Raw genomic sequence first — 26,010 nt, 5'->3', positions numbered from 1 at the left:
AATACTCCAAATGGTGCTTCCAGACAATTAAGGGGTCTAACTTTCTTGAAGCTCACATAGGAAAAAGCAGTAATAGAGAAGCATAAATTGATTGCAATACATCATGAGCCATAACTCACAGGGATAGAATCAACCTGGTTAGTCGTCCAAGTAGTATGAACATAACTGGAAAGAAGAAACGAGGAGATGATCTTGAAGTTGGATTAGGTATGGAAAGAAAAAAAAGCAGCAAACTTTGGGAGGGTTTGATAGAAGGAAACAAAAGACCCACAGTGAAGGATGGAGTGAAGAAGAAGAACAAAGAAAACCCCTTTTTCCCCCTTGATTTTGCTTGTTCGCAGGCTCGAAGGCTTAGAAATTTCTCCTTCGCATATCTCTCTCAAAAACCTCTCTCCGGAAGAACAAGCAGAACGAAGGTTAGCCTCGAGCGAGAATGAAATAGAAGAGGGTAAGTTTTGCTCCGGAATGTTGAGCTCGTCGTCGGAAAAACAACATCGAAAGTTTCTCTTTTTTTTTTCGCAGGCTCTCTCTTCTCCTTAGTTCGTCCGTTGGAAAAACCCTTGTCGTCGTCGTCGGAAAATTCCTTGTCGCAGCTCACTCGGAGATCTCTATTTCTCTCTCCTCTCAGATTGCTTTTCGAACAATGAAGAAGACGACCTAGTTTCCCTCGATTTGAAACTTTTGAATTAAGCGGTTTGGTTTAGTTTTTAGCCGAATTGGTTTTAAAATATTTTGAGCCGAACCGGTTTACCTACTTAAAACACTAAACCTTATTTTATTGTTATTTTCTGGCTCAATCTGACCCGTTCGCAGCACAATGTTGTGCATTAAATGCGCTTTAATGCTCAACACTGAAGCCAAATTTGAACGTAATATAGACACGTCACACTTGGATAGAAGCATCGACTAATTAGACTAGCGGGTGCCATACCTACGCCAGGATTGTCAAAACCTAGATAGCCCAATTCCTTCCATTCAAAAAGGAAGAAAAAAATAAAAAATCCTTCCATTCCTTAATTACCTGCTTCAGTCCCTCTACGATTCCTACTTAGATCAACTCCAGCTTAGTATCAAAGGGGCATCGCAGCATCAGTTAACCAATGCTATGTAGAAGGTGTCAAAAGGTAAGGTATCCCCACCTCCATCCGACTAACGCAGGATTGAACACAGCATTCAAGTAAGGCTGATGACCGTTGGATACTCTCACCGGCATTCAACTGCAATCTAACAGTCAAGTTCCATATATAACAACGACCCTTACTCTCTCAAGCTAAAACCCTCGGCCCTCCCTCTTTCGTCTCTGTTCCCTCTATGCTATTGAGACTTCAGCTTCTTCAAATGACTGATATGTCGTGTCCCGTTGAACCAGCAGAGAACGGTACTGTGCCAATGATGGAGGCTTCGTCGGGGATGGCAATGGAATCTACAGCAATGCCGGTGACATCAGGCGCTGAAATTGCTCCTCCTGAGAACCTTCCCGACAACGCCACCAAACAACCTCAGGAGACTCCGGCAGCAACGACACCGGCAGCATCTCTTACAGCTGCGACGACGATGCCAGAGGAGAAGAAATGGCCAGGGTGGCCTGGGGACTCTGTGTTTCGTCTCGTCGTCCCTGTTCTTAAGGTGGGAAGCATCATTGGCCGCAAAGGTGACGTCATCAAGAAGATGTGTGAGGAGACTCGGGCTCGCATTCGCATCCTTGAAGGTGCCATAGGCACTACTGACCGCATCGTGAGAAACCTCTCCTTTAGGGTCGCTGAGTTGTTCTCTGCTTCTTATTTGTTTGAATGAAATGCTTGTTTTTGGTGTTTCCTTTCTAGGGTTAGCGTTCTTCTTGGTGACACAAATGTAGGATAAAATTCTAGTTTTTCAAATTTTACCTGCGATGGGTATGTCGGAAACACTGAATCCAATATTTAAATGGCATGGAAATGGATTTTTGGTTCTGCTATCCAACTTTAAAATTTAGGGTCTTGTTTGATATCCCATTATGATACATTGTTTTCTTAGGTAGAAGATAACAGCTTTCAATGCTGTCTTATGAATTTTTTGGGTAAAGTCAATGCTGTGTTTGAAAGCTGGATTTTGTCTTTGCAAAATGATGTGGACCTTATTATTTGAGTAACAAGTCTATCCGTATACATGTTGGAGCTTTAATGGGAGATGTGAAAGTGTAGGTTGGGCTTGGAAAATATTTGTTGCATGGGGGCGAAGTGGTACTTTGTTTTCTCTGAGTTGATGATGTTAATGGTTTCTTCTCCCATTCTCTGTTTCTCTTCCTCATCTGATATTCGTGCTAATTGCTATTTATCCTCTGATATTTATACTTGCAGTGTTGTGTTTCGGAAGAGTTCACTGGTACCCCATTTCTGCAACTCAGAACTACCTGAAATTTGGGGGATAATTTTCCCCCCCATGGCGACCTTGAAGTTGCCTCCCTTATACATTCCTAAACATGTTTAGTGGTTTAGGGATTTAAGGATACTTGCCTGAAATCATGTCTGGTCCAGGGTAGCACCTACACACCCTTCTTGTTTAGAGATACTTGCGTGAAATCATAGTCTGATCCTGCTACCGCTAATTCTGGTTTCAGGGATTTATTATTTAGTTTATTATGTTCAGATTGCTATTTTCAGTGCTTCATAGCCGACCTTTAGGGATTTCTCTATTAGAGATATTCTGTTTAATTTTCACCATTGCTATGGTTTCATTGTTAGGTTGAAGATAAACTAATTCTGCTCTTTAAAGTTATAAATCAAATTTGTTGGAAAATGCCAAGTCAGCATTTGCCACATCAGTCTCAAATCAGTTTTGATGATGACAAACACTCTACTAATGTTTCCATGTAGATATGTGTTTTTTGTCCAGCTCATCACTTGCGAGAATCTCGATGTAAATATCCGGTTCAAAGAAATTTCCGGAGAGTCAAGCTCAAGATCAAACCATCTTAGACAAAGAACCAAAGTCAAGAGGAGAGCATCAAGATCACTGATCAAGATCAAGTCAAAGACCAAGACTTAGGCTAAATTAGGGCTTAGGACACCTTTGCATACACACACATGTAAATACATCCATAATATGTAATCCATGTTACTAGAGTGACCTAGGACATGTTAGTAAGGTGTACAACGCTTAGGATTGTCAAAACGATCAAAAAATCCAAGCCATATCCCAGCCCAAAGTTGTTTAGAAAAACAGAGCCCAGACGGATGTCTGTCTGAGCAGACAGACGTCCGTCTGTTTTCACAACTTTGTTTCTCAGAAACAACAGAAGGTCAGACTGAATTTCCGTCTGGCAAACGGATGCCCGTCTGAGCCAGTCCAGGCCAAACGGATGACAGTCTGAGCAGACGGACATCCATCTGTTTTCATATCTCTGTTTCTCAGAAACAACAGAAGGCCAGACGGATGCCCGTCTGAGCCAAACCAGGCCAGACGGATGACCGTCTAGCCCAGATTTGACTATAACGGCTAGTTTAAAGAGAATATCTTCTACAACTGTTTGTAACGGATACCTTTGAGACGGATGACCGTCTGGGCAGACGGACGTCCGTCTGGAACAAAATCTCGCAAAGATTTTATATCCGTTGGGGAAATGGGGAAAGCAGTAACTTGGGGTCTATAAAAGCCCAACCATCCCCATTTGAGAATTATTCTTCTCCCCCATCTAGCACATATTCACTCACAAGTGAAAAAGCAAAGTTTTGGTGTTTTTAGCATTATTGCTGTCCTCCCAACTCCGGTTAACTTTGAGGGATATTCCAAAGTTGAAGCTTTCACTAAAGCAAAGTCTGGAGTTATTGAAACCGCTGAAGTATATTGATTCTTGGTTCATTCATTACATCACTTGCACTCAAAGGGTAAAGGGTTACTCTCTTTTGATAGGTAATATCTAATACTTTTCGTATTGTGAATTGGTTATTTTAATTATAGTCTAGGTTGATTGGAATTCATTGTATTGGATACTCTTGTCCGTGAACGAAGATTGTAAAGGGTACTCTTGCCCCGAAACGAAGATTGTAAGGGTTTGTTTCTCTACCCACCGTATTGAAAGAGATCTGTTAGTGGAAATACTCTCTTGAGACTAAGAGAGAAGTGGACGTAGACTCGTAGAGTCGAACCACTATAAATTCTGTGTGTGTGATTGTTGTTTGTCATTAGATTTCATCTTGAACTGTCAACTCATTTTGAAATTGTAACTAAACCAGAAAATTGGTATAAACCACTAGGTACAACCTAATCACCCCCCTCTAGGTTGCACCAACAATTGGTATCAGAGCGGGAGCTCAAATCGAGATTAAAATCAATCTCAAAAAGAGTAAAAGATCATGGCATCATTGTCTAACCAATTCTCCTCAAGACCTGAAGGTTTAAGTACCTCTAGACCTCCATATTTTGATGGAGAAGGGTTTGCTTATTGGAAGAATAGATTTGAAGATTTTGTTTGTGCTATTGATATAGATGTTTGGGATATAATTGTGTATGGACCAAATGAGATTACCAAACTTGATAAAGATGGTAACAAAGTCCCAAAACCAAGGACAGAATGTGATGGAATTGATAAAATTAAATCCCAAGCAAATCACGAGGCAAAAATGTTCCTACAATGTGCTTTGAGTGAAAAAGTATACAATAGGTGTGGTACTTGCAAGAATGCAAAGGAAGTTTATGAAAAATTAATAGTTACATATGAAGGAACAAACCAAATAAAAAATATTAATTTGGATGTCTATATGCTTCAATATGAAAATTTCAAGATGTTAGATAATGAGGATATAACTTCTTTGTTTACTAGATTTTCTAACATTATAAATAAGTTGCATAGTCTTGGCAAGGAATTTGCAAATGAAGATGTGACAAGAAGAATCCTACGAGCACTTCCACCATCTTGGAGACCCAAGAAAACAACAATTCAAGAAGTGAGAAATCTAGAACATATCACACTTGATGAGCTCATGGGATCTCTACTAGCACATGAGGCAGAACTTGAAGAAGACAAGAAGTATGAGGAAAGCCAGTCAAAAGAACAAAAGAAGAAGTCCATCGCTCTTAAAAGTTCCATCAAAGACGATGAAAGCGATGAAGACAACAGTGACTCCGACAATGATATTGCTCTTATCACAAGAAAATTCAGGAAATTTCTAAAAGGAAGAAAAGAACGGTTTCCATTCAAAGGACAAGGATCCAAAGAATTCAAAGGTAAAAGCTCATCAAAAGGTAAAATTTCATCTACTAACAATCAGGATGTTATTTGCTTTGAGTGTAGAAAACCAGGACACTTCAAAAACGAATGTCCTACCAAAGGGAAAAAGAAGGCGTACAAAGCCGAAGTAGTCTACACTACAAGTGATGATGAAGAAGAAAGTGAAGAGTCCGATGAAGAAAAGATCAACTTAGCCTTGATGGCCAGCTCACTTGAAGAACAAGATCATGAGGTAAGTTCCATATATGATAGTCTTGACTCTACGCTTGATGAAAATGATATAGATAACATTGATGAAGAAGATCTGGCTAGTGGCTTTGAAACTTTATACAAGTTCAGCAAGAAAATTGAAAAGAAAAACAAGATTCTAGAAGGAGAAGTAATATCTCTAAATGAAACAGTAAGCAACTTACAAGAGTACATTAGAAAAATAGAAAAAGAAAATAATGTGAAATCCACAAGTGAGGAAGAAGATCTAGATGGTCTTCTAGGAGAAGTACATTATCTCAATAACACCGTAACTGAATTACGGGAACATATTGAGAAAATAGAACTAGAAAATACAGATTTAAACAACTCTCTTGTGAAATTCACAAATGGTCAAAAGAACTTAGATAGCCTTCTAGGGAACCCCAAAAAGAATCTCCAAGACAAAGAAGGACTAGGATTCAATAGTGAAACTGAAACTTCTAGAAAAGGGAAAGAAGTTCGTTTTGAAAAAGGAACATCTAGTAAGAACCCTTTACCCACACCCAGAAATGCTCAAGGAAACAATCAAGGTGGGAACAAGACTCAACCTCAAACAATTAGAAGAAAAATTGAAAAGAAAAATCACTACATTCAAAGTAAAAGAATAAATGAAAATCAGAAGAATGGACAAAGGAATAATCAAAGACAAAATTATCCTAATCAAAATTATTTAAGAAGAAATGATAGAAATCAAAACAACTATGAACATAGGCAGCAAAAATTCAAAAACTATCAAAATGTCCAAAACCAACATCATCAATTTTGGCCAAACCAAAACCAAATGATGTTTAATTATAATTGGCCATATCCCTATTTTGCACTCTATGAGCATATCCCTCAACCTTCATATATGTCACATATGCCTAGAAGAAATGAAAATATTTTCAACAATACAAACAAGATAAATGGACAAAGAAGTCAAAACTTCAATGGACCAAGAAGACAAAAACCTCAAGTCCAAGAACCATTTGATATTTGTGATCCAAGGTTTCATAGACCAAAAGGATATCAACCTAGTTGGTTCAACATGGAACCAATAAGAACTAACCAATTTGGACCCATGTAGACGTGGGGACCAATGCACATCTATCCTTTCCTCTGTAGGTTTGCTTAATGAATACTCAAAGAAGTGAATGGTACATTGATAGTGGTTGTTCCAAACATATGACATCAAATCCAAAGATCTTCACAAAGCTTAGATCATATGATGGAGGATACGTTACCTATGGAGACAATAGTAAAGGAAAGATTGTTGGCATTGGTCAAGTTAATATTGGAGGTACATCTATCTCAAATGTATATCTAGTTGATAAACTATCATATAACTTGCTTAGTGTAAGTCAATTATGTAGTATAGGTTATAAAGTCACCTTTGATGTCTCTTCTTGCTATGTGAAAGATATGAATGAAAAATTAATCATTAAAGGAATTAGGAGAGACAACATCTACACTTGTGTATTCAATGAATCATCTCTTAGTATGACTTGTCTCATGTCTCTTGAAGAAACTCTAATTTGGCATAGAAAACTAGGTCACATAAATAAAAAACAAATTGAAATCATTGCATCAAAAAATTTAGTTAGAAATCTTCCAAAAATGAAATTTGACAAAAACTACTTTTGTGATGCATGCCAAAAAGGAAAACAAACTAGAGTATCCCATAAGTCCAAAAATATAGTCTCTACTAGTAGACCACTAGAACTACTACATATGAACTTATTTGGACCTATTTCCATAGCTAGCCTTGGTGGAAAATACTATACTTTTGTCATTGTTGATGACTACTCAAGGTATACTTGGACTCTGTTTCTAAAACATAAAGATGATGCTTTTGAAGAATTCAGTATTCTTGTTAAGAAAATTCAAAATCATAAAGGATACCTTATAACTACCATCCAAAGTGACCATGGAAGAGAATTTGATAACAACAACTACTTTGGACAATTCTGTGACAAAGAAGGCATAACTCATAATTTTTCTGCTCCTAGAACTCCCCAATCAAATGGAGTAGTAGGGAGAAAGAATAGATCACTTCAAGAAATGGCCAGAACCATGCTTAGTGAATTCTCAATGCCCAAATACCTTTGGGCAGAAGCCACAAGTACTGCTTGCTATGTCTTAAACCATGTGATAATTAGAAAATTTCTAAACAAGACACCATATGAACTCTATCATAATAAAGTACCTAGAGTTGATCACTTTCAAATATTTGGTTGTAAGTGCACTATATTAAACACTAGAGATCCTAAAGGAAAATTTGAAGAAAAAGTCGATGAAGGAATTTTCCTAGGATATTCTCAGAATAGTAGAGCATATAGAGTACTAAATCGAAGAACCCTTGTTGTGGAAGAATCCATGAATGTCACATGTGATGTCTCTCCACCTAAAGATAAATATAAACCTTTAATTGATGAGGAAGATGATGGAAGGACTGAACATGTCATTAGGGAAAAAGTGGATGACCAATCATTAGAAGAATCTCGAACCATTCCAGAAGAAAATAGAACTCACTCTCAAGAATTACCTAAAGAGGTAGTTCCTTGGAAAGATCATCCTCTTGACCAAGTCATAGGAAACTTAGGTCAAGGAATCCAAACTAGATCTAGAACCCAAAATTTCTGCAACTATGCTGCATTCATGTCAATTATAGAACCCAAGAATGCAAAAGAGGCCTTAACTGACAATTATTGGATTATGGCCATGCAAGAAGAACTAAATCAATTTGAAAGAAATGATGTTTGGGAACTTATTCCAAGACCTCGAGACCATACCATCATAGGTACCAAATGGGTATTTAGAAATAAACTTGATGAAAATGGTCAAGTCATTAGAAATAAGGCACGCCTAGTTGCCCAAGGATATAATCAACAAGAAGGCATTGATTTTGATGAAACTTATGCACCCGTAGCCCGACTAGAATCCATACGGATGTTATTAGCATTTGCTTGCTATAAAAACTTCAAGCTGTATCAAATGGATGTGAAAAGTGCATTCTTAAATGGATTCATTATGGAGGAAGTCTACGTTGCCCAACCTCCGGGTTTTGAAGACTCAAAATTTCCTAATCATGTCTTCAAACTAAAAAAAGCTCTTTATGGACTCAAACAAGCCCCACGTGCTTGGTATGAACGACTAAGTAAATTTCTAGTCCAAAAAGAATTCTCAATGGGTAAAGTAGACACCACATTATTTGTAAAACATAAGAAAAATGATATTATAATTGTTCAAATATATGTAGATGATATCATATTTGGTGCTACCAATGAATCCTTATGTCATGAGTTTAGTACTTGCATGCGAAATGAGTTTGAAATGAGCATGATGGGTGAATTATCTTTCTTTCTTGGTCTACAAATCAAACAAAATGAAAATGGCATCTTTATCAGTCAAACAAAGTATATTAAAGAACTCCTCAAGAAATTTGATGCTACCTCTCAAAAGGCAAATGGAACTCCCATGAGCACATCTTTGAAATTATCAAAAGATGAGGATGGGACACTTTTTGATGCCACCAAATATAGAGGTATGATTGGGAGTCTTCTATACTTAACAACTAGTAGACCAGATATCAAGTTTAGTGTCTGTGCTTGTGCATGCTATCAGGCTAATCCTAAACAATCCCATGCTTGTGCCGTTGAAAGAATATTCAAATATTTGAAAGGCACATCAAACTTAGGACTCTGGTATCCCAAAAATCAAGGTTTTGACCTATTAAGTTTTTCGGATGCTGATTTTGCTGGTTGTCATGTTGATCGGAAAAGCACAAGCGGTACATGTCATCTACTTGGACCCTGCCTAGTGTCATGGTTCAGCAAGAAACAAAACTGTGTTGCTCTATCAACAACAGAGGCAGAGTACATTGCAGCTGGAAAATGCTGTGCACAAGTCATTTGGATGAAACAAACCTTGCTTGATTACAAGATTCAACTCCACAAATGTCCCATAAAGTGTGATAGCACTAGTGCCATCAATCTAAGCAAAAATCCCGTGCTTCACTCCCGAGCCAAGCATATTGACATCCGACATCATTTTCTTAGAGATTGTATCCAAAAGAATGAAGTCATTCTTGAATTCATTGATAAAAACCATCAATTAGCCGATATTTTCACAAAACCCCTCAGTGAAGACCGCTTTGTTGACCTACGCCGAGAATTGGGGTTACTTGATCTCTCAGAGTAGCATAATCCACTCTATTCGCTCTCAAACTCCATCTTCTCAAATGGGTAGTTCAACACTTCAGACGGTCGTCCGTCTGCCGAGACGGACGTCCGTCTGACTACAGAGTCCAGACGGATTCCCGTCTACCAGACGGAAATTCCGTCTGGCTCACTGTGTTCACAAATACACAGACTCGTAAAACAGACGGACGCCCGTCTGGTTCAGACGGACATCCGTCTGCTTTTTTAAAACCCACAAAACCCTCTCCGCGATGATATTTTTTTCAAATCCCTCACTTCTCTTCTTCCTCTACTCACTCCTCACGATTTCAAACGGTTTCAAATCCCTAATTTCTCTCCTTTCTCCCCATATCTCTCCTTCACCTTCCTTCTTAAACCCTCCAACACCCTGCAAACGACACACCTTCCAGCAGCACCATCTCTCTCTCTTGCGCAACTCACGCTTTCCCCCTTGTGTGCATCTCTGTTGGTAAGTTTTCAAATTTCTTTATCTTTCTATTTTTCTCACGATTGATCTATCACATACCCTATACGTATGAGGTGTTTATTCGATTTCTGGCTTGTTTGTCTCTTATTTTTATGGTTGTCACATGAGTTCAAATTTTTTTTCGTTTATTGTTGGGTCATTAACATGCTGTCATACTGCAACTCCATAGTATGCTTGCACTCTCTCATTGACCCTTCTTATGCATTTTTACTTCTTCCCTTTCTTTTTATAGCAGTGTTTTTTTGTTTCCAGCTTTGGTATTTTCAAGCCTTAAAATTCCCCTGTTTTTTTTTCTTCTCTTGGTTCTCATCCTTTATCTCTCGGTCTATCTTTGTGTTCACTTCGTTACTCTGAGCTCCTTGTTGAAACCATATTCTATGGAATACCTATTGGTTAAAACAAGTCTCAAATTGAGTACAAACAACCTACAATCTTCACACCTATGAAGATTACATGCCCTTAGGGCTCCATCTTTTATTTTATCCCACTTCACTCATTCTCTGTGTAGTGTGTTTTTCTTATACTTGTTGTTATCTTGTTTTTTTAACAGATATCCCATGCCTTGCCGTAAGCATCCATCTGTCCGCGGTGGTGCCTCCACCTCTAGCACCCATCCTCCTCGCTCTTCCCGAAACCCACCTCCTGCAAGCCCACCTAGGCTCGACAAATGGTTTCGTGATGCACAGGCTCAACGCCTGTACCCTAGAGTTGCTGCCCGTACCATAGAACAAGGCTCCACTGTTGACCTTGATGCCTTCTCCAAGTTCCCCATCAAGGACATGTTTGAAGCCCTAGGTTGGGAGTCTATGCTTCATGCTGAGGAAATCACCTATGCCCGCTTGGTCAATCACTTCTATGCAAATCTTCGGCATGCGGGAACAAATGAGAACCTCACAGTCACCTCCTATGTCAAAGGAGTGGACATCACTCTCACTATCCCCTCTTTTTACCAAATTTGTCAGCTCTCCACGGAGGGTGCCCTTCGTTTTTGGACCTACAAAGATACACCTCCTGCGGATGTCCAGATAGATACTGTCTACCAAAGCCTTCTCCCACCTGAGACCCCTCCTCGCTACCACGTGGACATTCAAGAAACAATGTTCACTGAACAAGCTAAGGTTGTAAGCAAGATCACTCAACGCAACGTCATCCCTAAAAAGGGACATCGTTCTGACATTACTTCCTTTCAAACCTATGTTACCTATTACATAATTCATCATATTCCTCTCTGCGTCCCATATGCCATTCTTTCTTACATGATCCAGTCAGCTGTGACTGGAAACAAATGTCTTCCTTATGGTAGTCTACTCACCAAAATATTCAGACATTTCAACGTTAGCTTTAAAAATGAGGACCCTACTCCACCTGCCTCCCGGATAGACAACAAAGGCATTGTTCCCTCCCGCAAGCGCACTGCTGCCCAAGCACGCCGAAAGAGCACCTCTCAACCCATGGATGTCGAAGGCACCTCAGCTGGCCCACAACAGCCATCTTCCTACTCTTCCTCCACTGCCTCCCGGTTTCAAGCCCTTGATTCACGCCTCACTAATATGCAACAACACTTTGACACCCGCTTTGACTCCATCAGCCATCGCTTGGATACTAGTGACAGCATGATTGCACATCAAACAATCATGATACACCATATGATGACTCACCTTCAGATTCCCCCTCTCCCGTCACCAGGAGTCGCCGAATCTGAAGGCGCCGATGACGATGAGGACGGTGCCGAGGAAAGCGATGAGGACGCTGACGACATTGAAGGAAGTGGCAGTGGCAGTGGTAGTGGGAATGATGATGGGAGTGCCGATGATGCGGACGGCCGTGATGCTACTGACTAGCTGCCATGTTTAATTTCTTTTTGGGTCTCTGTTTCTATTTTTTTTCTGCTGTTTTGGATGAACAATTGCTGATGTTATAACCTTTCTCGGATGCTAACACATTATGTTTCCTTTTGTTTACATTCATTGTAATAATCTCTGCATCTGTATGTCTCTTCTCTCTTCTTATTTCCTGTTTTCTTGCCAGTGCTAACAGCGGGATCCTCCTATTTAGGGGGAGTTTTCATAAATAGGGGGAGCATGCCATGTTTTTTTTTCCTCCTTTTTGTTTCTGACAAAGGGGGAGAAATACAGCTCGTAAACTCTTTTAGTTAAAAGATTGGGTTTATATAAAATGAAGATTGGAAATACATATGATGGGTTATATGATGCTTACTAAGAGTAATAAGCACACTTCATGCTTATACAATCATCCAAATACATAAATGGAAATGTTTTACGATTTATATCATTTTATCCCTTGCACGTTTGTCATCATCAAAAAGGGGGAGATTGTTGGAAAATGCCAAGTCAGCATTTGCCACATCAGTCTCAAATCAGTTTTGATGATGACAAACAATCTACTAATGTTTCCATGTAGATATGTGTTTTTTGTCCAGCTCATCACTGCAGGGAATCTCGATGTAAATATCCGGTTCAAAGAAATTTCCGGAGAGTCAAGCTCAAGATCAAACCATCTTAGACAAAGAACCAAAGTCAAGAGGAGAGCATCAAGATCAAGTCAAAGACCAAGTCAAAGACCAAGACTTAGGCTAAATTAGGGCTTAGGACACCTTTGCATACACACACATGTAAATACATCCATAATATGTAATCCATGTTACTAGAGTGACCTAGGACATGTTAGTAAGGTGTACAACGCTTAGGATTGTCAAAACGATCAAAAAATCCAAGCCATATCCCAGCCCAAAGTTGTTTAGAAAAACAGAGCCCAGACGGACGTCCGTCTGTTTTCACAACTCTGTTTCTCAGAAACAACAGAAGGTCAGACAGAATTTCCGTCTTGCAGACGGATGCCTGTCTGAGCCAGCCCAGGCCAGACTGATGACCGTCTGAGCAGACGGACGTCCGTCTGTTTTCATATCTCTGTTTCTCAGAAACAACAGAAGGCCGACGGAATTTCCGTCTGCGCAGACGGATGCCCGTCTGAGCCAAACCAGGCCAGACGGATGACCGTCTGGGCAGACGGACGTCCGTCTGGCCCAGATTTGACTATAACGGCTAGTTTAAAGAGAATATCTTCTACAGCTGTTTGTAACGGATACCTTTGAGATGGATGACCGTCTGGGCAGACGGACGTCCGTCTGGAACAAAATCTCGCAAAGATTTTATATCCGTTGGGGAAATGGGGAAAGCAGTAACTTGGGGTCTATAAAAGCCCAACCATCCCCATTTGAGAATTATTCTTCTCCCCCATCTAGCACATATTCACTCACAAGTGAAAAAGCATAGTTTTGGTGTTTTTAGCATTATTGCTGTCCTCCCAACTCCGGTTAACTTTGAGGGATATTCCAAAGTTGAAGCTTTCACTAAAGCAAAGTCTGGAGTTATTGAAACCGCTGAAGTATATTGATTCTTGGTTCATTCATTACATCACTTGCACTCAAAGGGTAAAGGGTTACTCTCTTTTGATAGGTAATATCTAATACTTTTCGTATTGTGAATTGGTTATTTTAATTATAGTCTAGGTTGATTGGAATTCATTGTATTGGATACTCTTGTCCGTGAACGAAGATTGTAAAGGGTACTCTTGCCCCGAAACGAAGATTGTAAGGGTTTGTTTCTCTACCCACCGTATTGAAAGAGATCTGTTAGTGGAAATACTCTCTTGAGACTAAGAGAGGAGTGGACGTAGACTTGTAGAGTCGAACCACTATAAATTCTGTGTGTGTGATTGTTGTTTGTCATTAGATTTCATCTTGAACTGTCAACTCATTTTGAAATTGTAACTAAACCAGAAAATTGGTATAAACCACTAGGTACAACCTAATCACCCCCCCTCTAGGTTGCACCAACAAAATTCTCTTGTTTTTCTTCCCTTTCCCAACAATCCTTCGTTTCTTTCCTTGCTGACATGTACCATTGTAGCAGGTTCAGCCCCCAATTAGGGCTTTCAGATCTGGTGGTCAACAGTTATAAGCTAAACTGAAGCCCCTGGGCTTGCTGCTCAGCAGCATATCAGGAGTTTTATAGCATCCTATACCTTTTCTTTTAATTCCAGGAGAGTCTAGGCCTTTACTTACATTCGTTCATTTCAGTTTTCATTACAATTTGAGTTGTAATAAGGCAGCCTGTCAATGGCGAGTCCATGTAAGAGTCAACTTGTAACACCCAAATAAAGTCTTCCTAGGTTTTCTATTTCAGTCCAAATCCAAGTCTTAATTCAGTTGGTCTCTTATTTTAAAGCTATAAATAACCCCCCCTTCCCCAATTGCACCCTTGGTTATTTTATGAAATTATGCTGCTTTGCTGCCAATTATCTTTTTCTTTTTACTATTACGAGTTAGAATAGTGTTTCAACCGTGGTAATTTTTTGAATGCGATTTTTAAAAATTTATTTTTGTGCTCTTTGGGCTCTTTGTGCAAATCACTGAAAATGATCTCTATCTTTTGACCAATAAATCGATTATGAAGAAGCTTTGAAAAATATTTTGGTTCTATTTTGGAAGCCCAAGGTTTAATGGGCATTGCAAAGCTAAGAGTTGTGGAAGAAAGTCGTGAAACACAGGACATGAAGATGCCTAAGAGAGATGATCTCTATCTTCTAACCCATAAATCGATTATGAAGAAGCTTTGGTTCTATTTGAGAAGCCTCCAATAGGAAGAATGCTGTTAGCAATGCTTTTCACATTATATTTACCACATGTCAAAGTTGGTTACTACACTGAGACCTTTGAACTTGATTCCTGCAATGTCATAGGCTTTACTTGCCTCTTCTTGTGCCCCTGGTTGCTAAGATTACACCAGCAACGACTCAATTTGATGTACCAAGAGAAGAGCATGATGAAGAATAGGAAGAAATACTCACTGAAGGTACCCAAATAGAGATCTTTGTTGCCTGCAACTCTACCTATCCCTTATATATTGAAGCTCCCTTGGAGAACCTACTGCTTTTTTTGTAAAGAAAGATAAAAATTTAATATTTTTTGCAAATCCATAAAACAGCAGATGGTTGCAGCTCTATGTAATGATAAATAACTTTTAAGGGAAGCAAAAAACTGGTGTTGGTTAAGTTCTTCATCTCCTCCAGCTCCTTTTCTTAGTTAGAAACCTTCAAGTAGAGACAAAAATAGCCATCTTCTGCAAGAACCAAGAAGCTTAGAAAAGTTGGAAAAAACCATATATCTGACTGAAACTAGTCAGTGGAAATTTGTCGTAGCAGTTGGAACCCAGTACTTCAGAGCTGCAAGATTGTACGCTCTTGCTTCTTTCTCTTCCTTATAATCACATGTAGATAATTAAAATGAGAACCCAATCAAGAATGTGGTAGACTAAAACTGTTCAAGGATCTTAAATGTTAAAAGAAAAAGAAAATGAATGATGAGCATTGTCAAAACCGACGCTTTGTTCCCATCATCTTTCAAACCATGTGGTTTCATTGATTTTGGAATTTAGAGAGACGGGAGGGGGAAAGAAGAGGCTTAGAAGTTAGAATTCGGATTTGGAATTTGGAGAGATGGGAGAAGAAGAGAGGAATATGAAGTAGTGTTTACCAATAAGAAAGATAATTATTGGTTTGGAAACACAATATTTCAAGACCTTATGATAATTTCCTTTTCGGTAGTAACTTTATGATAATTTTGGAGGGAAGAAGAACCAAAAAGGAAATTGGAGGGAAACAAAGATTTTATTATTTTTAGAATATTAATAAGAATAAGTAAGAGAGAAAGAAATACCTAACATGATTATTTTATTATTTTTTAAATTAATTATAATAGACACCTTACTTTCCTAAACATTAAAGATAGAGAGTATTTTTTTACCCAAAAATAGATTGAGAGTTTTTTATGTACCATAAAGAAGAAAAGATAGAGAGATTTTAGTTATCAAAATAATGAAAATATATAGAGATTCTTTAAAATAGAGTGATGAAAAAAAGAAAAAAAAAAGCAGAAGAAAAAGCAAGTGAAATAGTATTTCCTAACAAGAAAAAGCAAGTGAAACAATATTTATGGAAAAAGGTATAAAAACTTCGGACAAAAATATATTAGAAAATCCTTAAAAAATAATTGAAAAAGAAAATATGGAGGCTGGTTGATTTATAATTTATAAGATTCTTTAAGGGCCTGTTTGGTTACATGAATCCATAGATTTCAAATCTTTGGATTCACAAATGGGAGATTTATACCCATTTGGTTGTGTGAATTCCTGGATTCATGAAATCTAGAGATATACATTTTTACACTAAAAACGTGAATTTGTAGATTTATGGATATGAGGTGAAATCCAGAGATTTCATCCCTACTATAAAAGCGTTAAACATTTGAACCATGACTTCATAAATGTTTTTTTAGGATGAATCTATAGATTTCATTCCATAGATTTAGGCTAACCAAACAGTTAATTTTATGAAACATGACTCCATAGATTTGAAATCTCTAGATTTTTGAAATCTTCAGACTCAAGTAACCAAAAAGGCCCTACAAGAATAATTAAGTTTAAATAATAAATTTTCGTAAATCAAGAAAGGATTAAATTTTTCACAATAATAAAATAAAAAAATTAAAATCATAGGGTGTATAAATTTATAGAGAGATGAATGAAGAGAGAAAAAATAATAAAAAAAGCAAGTGAAATAGTATTTCCTAACAAGAAAAAGCAGGTGAAACTGTATTTATGGTAAAAAGATATAAAAACTTCGAACAAAAATATATTAGAAAATCCTTTAAAAATAATTAAAAAGGAAAATATGGAGGCTGGTTGATTTATAATTTATAAGATTCTTTAAAAGAATAATTAAGTTTAAATAATAAATTTTTGTAAATCAAGAAAGGATTAAATTTTTTGCTATAATAAAATAAAATTTTAAAATCACAGGGTGGTATAAATTTAGGAAAAAAAATTCAATTTTCTTAAAGGTAAGTAAAATTTCTTTTTATAGTTGTGTTTTGGGGAAAGCAAAATTATCTTTCTTTATTGGAATACAGATTTTGATTCCTGATCTCTATGAAATATTCTCTTTCTTGATTTGCTTTTATAAATATATATATAAATTTAAATGAAAGAAGAAAAGATAAAAGGTACCAAGAATTCAATGGAGCAAAAAAAGAAAATGCTAAAAAGACTAATATAAAAGTATGTTGTTTGAGTAAAACCAAATGATACAAGTCAAAGAAAGTACATACTTTATATATGTATGTATGTTAAAACCCTCTAGATACATACCACAACGGCAGCAGCAACAATGACAAGCTTTCTACAAACTAAATGCGATTGGCTTCTTGGATTCTTGCCTTCCAATCAACTCTGTTTGAGGTCATATTAGATACAAGGCCTAAGTCTATTTCTTTAAGGTTATCTTAGGTTCTGCCCTAGTTCTTCTAATTCCTTTTATCTGGATTAGATTGTTTCTCTGTATAGGGGCATTTATAGGACTCCGTTGATGCCACCTCAAAACAACTTTCTCGAAGCTTATCATTTATCATACCTACTTCTAAACCAACTCTAATATGATCATTGCTTATCTTATCCTTTTTAGTTTTGTTTCTCATCCATTTTAGCATCTTCATTTTTGCTACACTAAGTTTATTTATATGATGCTTTTTTATAGCCCAACACTCTTCACCATACATCATAGCTGATCGTATGACTGTTTTATAGAATTTTCCTTTTGAGTTTTGAAGGAATACGTTAATCAGACAAGACCCTAGACACACTTATCCACTTCATCCACACTATTTTAAATCTTTGGGGGATATCCTCTTTATATCACCTTCTTTGTTTATGATTGAGCCAAGGTACATAAAATATTCACTTTTTGGAATCTCCTTCTTATCAAGTTTCACCACCTCATCATTTGCCCAATCACACCCAAAGTTACAAACTAGATATTTGTCTTCGTTCTAATTAGTTTAAATTCCTTTTGATTCCAAAGTTGCTCTCCATTATGCTAACTTGGCATTAGTCCCAACTTGTGTTTTATCTGTCAAAACATTATCATCCACAAAAATCATACACCAAGGTACCTCATCTTGTATGTCTTTAGTTAATTCATCCATTGTAAGTGCAAGTAAATTTGAGCTTAAACCTGATCCTTGATGTACCCCAACTGTAAATTGGGAATTTACCACCTTATCCCCTTGCCGTTCTTACACTTGTCATTGTACCATTATGCATATCTTTAACTATGCCCACATATATTCTTGCAACATTTCTTCTCTTTGTTAATTGCTAAATTAAGGCTCTAGCAATTCTTTTCTGCATTCTCTATACCTTTCCAAAAGTCTCATAATAAGGTAAACAATTGTTGTCTTCCTGGCATGATGCCAATTTGGTTCTGTGAATGATGATTACTTGTCTCAAACGGATTTCAATTACTCTCTTACCAGTTCTCGTAATTTCATAGTATGACTCAGTTTGATTCCTTTGTGGTTATTGCAACTTTGATTTCTTGTGTTCATAATATTATTAAACAACTTGGTAAGATAAGCTAGTCTATGGGTTCCTAAGCTCTCGCATATTTCTATTAGGATTTCATTGGAATTTTGTGCCTTGCCTACTTTTATCCTCTTTAGAGCTTCTTTTATTTCATACATATAAATTCTTCTTATATAATGTTCGAAAATTGGTGCCATGACGAATTGTGTAATCGTCTAAATCTCAGATACCTGAAGTATGTTCATTTAGTAGATTAGAGAAATAGATTTTCCATCTCTTCTTGATGTCCTCATCACATACTAGTACTTTAGCATCTTCACTTTTAATACATCTAATGTGGTCTAGATCTCTACTCTTCCTGTCCGTAATTTTAGCTGTCTTGTAAATAGTTTTTTCCTGTTCTTTATGCCTAGTTATTATATAAATCTTCATCCTTATTTTGTAGATCCTCTACATCATGGTTTTCAAAGCGTTTGCCTAGGCGGTGAGGCGGTTTTTCAACTACCTTATTTGCCGCCGCTTTGTTGACAATGCAGTTTTTCGGCCACTTTTTCTCTTAATCGCTACCTTTTTGTCGCCTCGTGCGCCTTATTGATAATTAGATGCCGAAGTAGTCGCTATTTTGACATTTTGTAGATAATAATATTTTTATTAATTTTTTTTCCAATCAAATTTTATTTTACAAAGCCTATACGAATTTAATAGTTCATTTCGGAATCGGGAATCAATGAATCATTAAATGGCAAGACACTTATTGGCATCACACTATCATTGATGGAAGTAAAAATGTAAAATTACTACTTTCATTTTCATACATATAATTTGATATAGTTCATAATCGTATGTTATGATGCTTGATGAGATGAACTTACTTTTGTATTCTTTTTTGGATAATCTTTCATAATTACTACTCTTGAATGCTTTTATTTTTTTTGGATGAACGTGATTCTTGAATGTTTGTTTAGCTTATCATAGAAATTTATCCATTTAAAACTAGTTGTATTGAAAAATTTGACCCAACCGCTTTGGTCACCTTGCTGCCTTGACCACCATGCTCTACATCCTTAGTCCTTTTCCATGTCTTAAAACTAGCTTTCTTATTCTTAATAATGTCTGCTTGAACTTCACCATCCCACCACCAAGTCACCCTATAAGAATAGTGCTTTGCTTTTGATTTACCTATGAAATCGTGTGATACACGTAGCCATCTCATTCCACAGTGTAATTTTGGCCCCCTCAAATTCCATTGTCTTTGTTTGACTACTTCATTAGTGAAAGATTTCAAGCAATCTCCTTTTAAATTCCACCACGTTATTCTAGGATAGTTAATCTCACAACTTCTAGTTTAGATACTACTGTATCTAGTTCACCCCTTTATTATATTAGCTCTTAAATCTATTTTATTTGATTAACTCCTATTTTGAATCACCTAATCACCTTATTTAGTTATATGCAACCATTTATGTTTAATTTAGGTTTTCTAATTGAAGAGTGAAATGAAATAAAATTATATTCATTGGTGTGAGGGAGAAACTAAATCAAAGATTTGGATTCAAAGATTCTAATCCTCTATATGAGGGTATGCAATGCACGCCACACTACAAATCCAACTTAGAGTTCTTTTTCCCCTAAGTTATACATTATGCCTTTTTTATTCTGGGAGTCCCCTTTGTGCTCTTTCAAACTCATCATGTTGCATTCTGGCTTCTGTTTCTTATGTGAGAGAAATATTTGGATCTTAACTTCCTGTGGGATTTTTGCCATGTTGATAGTCAATGGTCATTTTTCATATGTGATTGAAACAATTGGGTGATGTTACCAGTTACTATAAATTGTACCTTTGCATTCCATGTGAATCATGCATCATAGTTCTTAGCCACATTAACTTCTTGACTCTGGTTACAACTGTATCTGTCAATTTTTGTTTTTAGGTCCTGATATCTGGAAAGGAAGAACCACATGCACATATATCTCCTGCAATGGATGCTGTAATTAGAGTATTTAAACGGGTTCAAGGGATACCTGAGAATGACAGTGATGATTCAGGTTCAGCAGCTTCTGGAGTTGTAATGTGTTCAGTCAGGTTATTAGTGGCATCATCACAGGCGATTAACCTAATTGGGAAGCAAGGGTCTCTAATAAAGTTAATACAGGAGAGCACAGGTGCAGCAGTGTGGGTCCTATCCGGAGGTCTGCTTCCAACATTTTTGTATCTGAAATGACTGTCTTGAACTGTGACTTGTATGAGATTGGCATTGTCTCTGCATTATTCTTGGTAGATACATATATATGCTGATGCTTTCTCAACCGTTCATGAATGAAAGCAGACTTCCTGCACATCATGTGATTCTTTTGGATTATAATGGCGCAAATTATATACTGTATGGTGAAATGTTATCCAGGGGTTTCTGTAATTATATGGGATTCACATCTAATTACCAATTGCCCCAAACTTCTTTTTCTGCTCACATAATTGTTCGGGTTTGTGTTTATTGATCTCATTGTTAAGGTTTATCCTTCCATCCTTGTCTCAAGGGACATAACTTTCAATTTCACAGTTTTCTTTTTGTTTTCTCTCTCTACTTGTCTAGGATATAGAGTAGGTCAATGGGAGGGTATCAAAATCTAATTCTCAAGTCCTTGCTTTTGTAGGGTAGTTTGGAGTTCTCAATTTATAATTCTCTGGAGTCCGGTCCTTTAGATTTATCTGGGGTATTATAGGTATTTTGTGATCCTTCTTTGATTTTTGGTTGCTATTTTCATTGTGAATGTCTGGCACATGTGATCCTCATTTCTGTGTGATTTTTGGATGCTGTTGGCACTTCCATGAAGAATAGCATGCATATCTGTGCAGATATAGAAATTTTTTAATTGTGTAGATTCGTAGTACAAGATTCAACTAAATTTTGCAAAACCAACAAAATTTTTCTGTTTCAGAACTTCTCGAAACAGAACAACCTATAATAGCTGTCATTTTGTTGGTTTTTGACTCTGGTTTTGTGATTTTTGCCAAACTCATACTTTGTGATGAATCATTAGCATTTAAAAACATAATGGTTTCTAATATGTTTATTCATTTTGAAAGTATGTTTTTGTTATTTTAATTTAATTATGCATGTTCTGGTACTAAATAACGCAGTCTTGTGAAACCACTAAATCTAAGGGTTCCACCGATCCACTTTCTTTGAAGTTCTAAAATATGGTTTCTTAGAAGTTTGGGACTAATTTGGCCACTTGGGTCTTTAAACCATCATTTGGGAATTTTCTGCTCCACCCCTTAAGCTGCTCCCTAATATTAATGCCACCTATTTAGTGAAATTATATCACGTGGACCCCTACCATTAGTTAAACCTGGTAGTAAAGATGTTAGCAAGTTAAATTTTTATAATGACAGACTATCCTTTGAGGAAAAACACCTTTTTCGAGTTGACCGCCCCATTTTTCTCATCATATCCCGTGTCTTTTCCACTCATCGTAACTTTGTGAAACCACATTTTCTTCTTCATGGGCTTCAACAACTGAATCTGCTGATTTTACTTTATATTTCCAATCCCAATAGTCATAGCAACTTTCTCCGATCTCTCCTTTCATTTCTGAAATTCTCACCTGTTATTGTCTTCTCCTTGAACTCCATTAACCCTTCTCTTGTTATCTTGCTGGTTTATTTTTGTGATTTTATTTCCTAAAAGAAAGAGGAGTAAAGAATTTCCTCTGAAATCCATGGTTATCAGATATGATGTGGCACAAATTGATAACCTCCACTGTAGAATAATGGGCTGCTAGGGTTCTTCTGCTGCTTCCAATTATGTGTTGCAGCTATTCTGATGACTTTGTCAGATTGCTTTGATTTTTCTTGGAGATTGAAAGCCTATTGTTCTTAGGTTTTTTGGGTTTTCTTTGGCATCACTGTCGGAGGAGCTTGATAAGCACAACTATCCGTTTTCCTCTTATTCTGAAGGTGACAATTGGTTCACACATGAGACTGAGCCGGTGAATTTGGAACGGGACTTGAGGTTTAGTCCAATATTGGATTTGGGATTGGGACTGGGGTTGCATACGGATTGGTAGTTGGGGTTGAGTTTAAGGCTTTGCTTTGGGAGCTGAGACTGTATGTGTGGGCAGGGATGATGCTTAATTTGAGTCTAGACAGGAAGTGGGGTTGCATTTGCTTTCCCCATAAATGGCATTGGCAAGGCTGATACTACTACCAGAGGCAAGTTTGCTTCTGCAGAGGACCTCGCCTAGGCTGGTGGAAGTTGCAGTGGTGCTGCTGTGGCTGTTGGTTCATGAGAAGCCCAAGCCAGAGGAGGAATGATTTGCACTCGTATTTTAAAAACATAAATTTGAGGGTAATATGGTAAATTGGACTCAAAAGGTTAACATTGTTTGTACTTGCGGACTGAGTGGCATTTAGGGTATTTTTGTGGTGGCATCAATATTAGGGGGTGGTGCTGATAATTTGTCGTCTATTTTGAGGCTCTGGATCGCATTAGAATCCCATTGGGTCTAACTGGTTCAGACAAAATATTTGTGTCTATTCCTCTGGGAGTAAAGAAAACTCCCAAGTTCTGTAGAAGGTTTTATCGATGGATAAGCTAGGAAAGTGTCGCATACCGTTTCTGGGACCAAGGTTCGAAGGTGGGAAACCACTGAAAATGAACTGCTAATGAAGGTTACAGATTTGATCAAGAGGAAGAAACTTATAATAATCATAGCTACTTGTGGTTATTTGGCAGGTTGATCTTCCAATATGCTGGTTTCAACAATTCTCGTTCTTTACATATCTTCCTAGCTGCTTGGTCTGTAGTGGGTATCTGGGTTTCTGCTTTAGGTATTAGCTTCATTTTCATGGAATGTGGTCCTTGTCTTGGCATGCATGCATGTGTCGCACTTTGCATATGGCTGTACAAAGGAGGTGACTTTTCATTTCTATTGAAGAACAAGGGAAATTGAATCTATCACATCCCGATTGCTAGATGGGAATAACATACTTTATGTATAAAACTTTGTTAATGCCTTCTGTTTCACCCAGAATATCACATCCTCTATTGGTACTTGCTTCCCGACGTGAGAGAGGTCTTTCTCGTTGTTGACTCTTCAGCCCTTTCTGTGGCAACAGCCGCATCACTCTTGGTGCTGCCTCTTGTTGCCCCGAACATACTTTGTCAGCCTGTTAGTGGAGAACTAGTGTATAACACATGATAAGCTGGTAGGGTGTACAATAATTTGTTGCGGTTAAGGATTTTCCTTTATTCTCCCATTCTTTTCTCTGATGAAAGCTTCCAACAACTTTTGGCCTACTTGTATGATGATGCATTTGAAGGATTCAAATATCTCGCCCTAGGCTTCATTGTAATACTGACAAATTGATAATTTAGCCATAACATCATCCTCATTTGAGAATTTTATTGATATTTGATGCCCACCATAGAAAATGAAGCAAAGTGTTCACTTATCTGTCATCCTTGAATACAATGACAGTTTTCCTATTGAGCAAACAAATTCTGGTCTTGAAAATATAGGTATATTTTCATTTTCAGCTGATACAAATGGATGGAATCCAGGGCTATGTAATTAGTTAAATTTCAGTTTTAGATTGTTTATGGGCTTATGGAATAACAACAAAAAGGTGAACGCCACTGACAAGTCTGTAATGATTTCGAAGATTACAAGGGGAATGGTAGAACTGTAAATATACTTAACGTGAAGGCCTACTTTAGAAGATAAAGAAGTAAGGGAAGAAAAAGATAACTTAATAATTGAATAATTAAGGTATCTTTCGAAATAAATCAAGTAGGAAAGTAAAAAAAGAAGAATGGAAGATGCATTTCATGAAAGAAATTTGAAGTCATCTATCAGTAACAAGGAACGAATTTCGGTCAAAAGTAGGATTTTAGCACAAGAAAAGGCCGATGAAGTGCCCTTCTATGCCAGATGAAGTGCCCTTCTATGCCACTTCTGATGAGAGAATCCTAGAAATACAAGGGGAATCCTTAAAGGTTCTGAAAGCACTAGAAGCAGTAGTTGGACACTTAAGAAAATTCTTAGTTGATCATAGTGTTATACCTTTATTCGAGAAAACGGTAAGTTTTTCTCCGCTTTAATTTTTGATGGCCATGGTTAAGTAACTGCAGTCTGTAATGAAGCTTTATTATTGGTTTTTCATCAGTACAATTCAACTATCTCACAAGATCGTGGGACAGAGGCATGGCCTGATAAAATGCAAAATATGCTTCATACAGCTTCTCAAACTGGTATTGGCAGTGATTATGCGATTTCTTTGAGGAGGGATTCTCTGTATCTTGATCGTGAATCTCAGCTGGATTCTCAGATTCCTCATGCTGGGCTATCCCTGTATGGAAAAGACCCTGGGGCACGCTCATCAACACTTGGTCGTCCTCCTGCTACAATAGTTACACAGGTTGTTTTTCTTTTCTGGTTCGAATCAGACTTTGAACTAAACCTACCCATGTTTAATGGGTTGTATTTTAGCATTGCTGAATGTAAATTTCCTAGTTGAGTTGTATTACCACGAAGTCTTCATTTTATTTTGCATATTTTGAGTTTCTTCTATGTAGGTTTAAATGATTTGATTGTTGTAGGCTATGTTCGGTTCCACAATTTCCTGGGGTCAATATTGGAGTCATGTTTATAGGGAATCATGACTTAGTGGAATTAGGTTCTGTAGGATCATATTCGTATTAAAAAAAAATTGGTTCTTTTAATTCCAGTGAGTGAATTTGTCTGGAAACTATTTGGTTGCCTTGATGGTGCAAAATTGAAGACATAGTCAAGAAAGAAGAAGTCCATTGAATCAAGCCCATCAAAGGCCCAAAGCTATCACCTAATTCAGCCCATGACTTTCATTGGTTAGGACTGTTTTAGTGGGTTGAAGTTAGCCCACATATTTTGAATCTTGATCTTCATGGTCTAAACCTAAGCCCAAGTTTAGTTCTTGAAAAGTCAATAAAAGGGGTTGTGCTTTAAAAATAAAAGAATTCATTGTCAAAGTAGTTTTCCTTTGTCAAGAGTTACGTAGTAGTTGAGTTATTAATAGGTACGTGGTGTTAGCTAGTAGTTGGATGTTACAATTAATGTTTATGTCTCCTTAGAATGATATATAAAGAGACTTATGTAAGAGGGTGATGACACAACTCAACACCCAACTTTGAAATCAAATTGCTTGTTAGCTATTTCCTCTTTGAAGAATCCTTGTGTTTGATCAAGGAAGATTGGTGTTCGATCCAATCAATCCACCTTGCAGTGTGAAGCCTGGGTGTACTTTGTTCTTATTTTTTTTCTTTCTCAATTCTCTTATATTGTTCCTTCCATGTCTTCTTCATAGTTTTGCCCTGGTTTGAGGACTTATTCAGACCACGTTGTTAAGTTAATATCCTTGTACTACTTCGGTTTTTAGCCTATCTTCATATCTGAATTCTGTTTATCTTAAGT

At 37.3% G+C, this 26,010-nt stretch overlaps 1 protein-coding gene across 1 annotated transcript; it reads left to right on the top strand.

Moving 5' to 3' along the window:
• Positions 1 to 1,291: 1,291 nt before the first annotated feature.
• On the top strand, positions 1,292 to 25,078 carry LOC149015767 (RNA-binding KH domain-containing protein PEPPER-like). The gene is made up of 4 exons (XM_089156589.1): positions 1,292 to 1,734; positions 20,490 to 20,748; positions 24,493 to 24,641; positions 24,728 to 25,078. The coding sequence occupies exons 1-4, from the start codon at positions 1,312 to 1,314 to the stop codon at positions 25,076 to 25,078; spliced, it is 1,182 nt and encodes a 393-aa protein (XP_089012715.1). The 5' UTR covers positions 1,292 to 1,311.
• Positions 25,079 to 26,010: the final 932 nt, after the last annotated feature.

Source organism: Hakea prostrata, chromosome 5 (genome assembly GCF_041222555.1).
Source record: "Hakea prostrata isolate BN-2017 chromosome 5, UWA_Hpros_2, whole genome shotgun sequence".
NCBI classification, from domain to species: Eukaryota; Viridiplantae; Streptophyta; class Magnoliopsida; order Proteales; family Proteaceae; genus Hakea; species Hakea prostrata.
The sequence above is the reverse complement of the archived record's forward strand: the minus strand, read 5'-3'. Positions and strand labels throughout refer to the sequence as shown.

Coding starts and splice junctions, on each gene's coding strand:
- LOC149015767 (XM_089156589.1), top strand. CDS start 1,312: ATGCTATTGAGACTTCAGCTTCTTCAAATGACTGATATGTCGTGTCCC. Junction 20,749..24,492: donor AGTGTGGGTCCTATCCGGAG/GTCTGCTTCCAA, acceptor CTTCTATGCCAG/ATGAAGTGCCCTTCTATGCC. Junction 24,642..24,727: donor TACCTTTATTCGAGAAAACG/GTAAGTTTTTCT, acceptor GTTTTTCATCAG/TACAATTCAACTATCTCACA.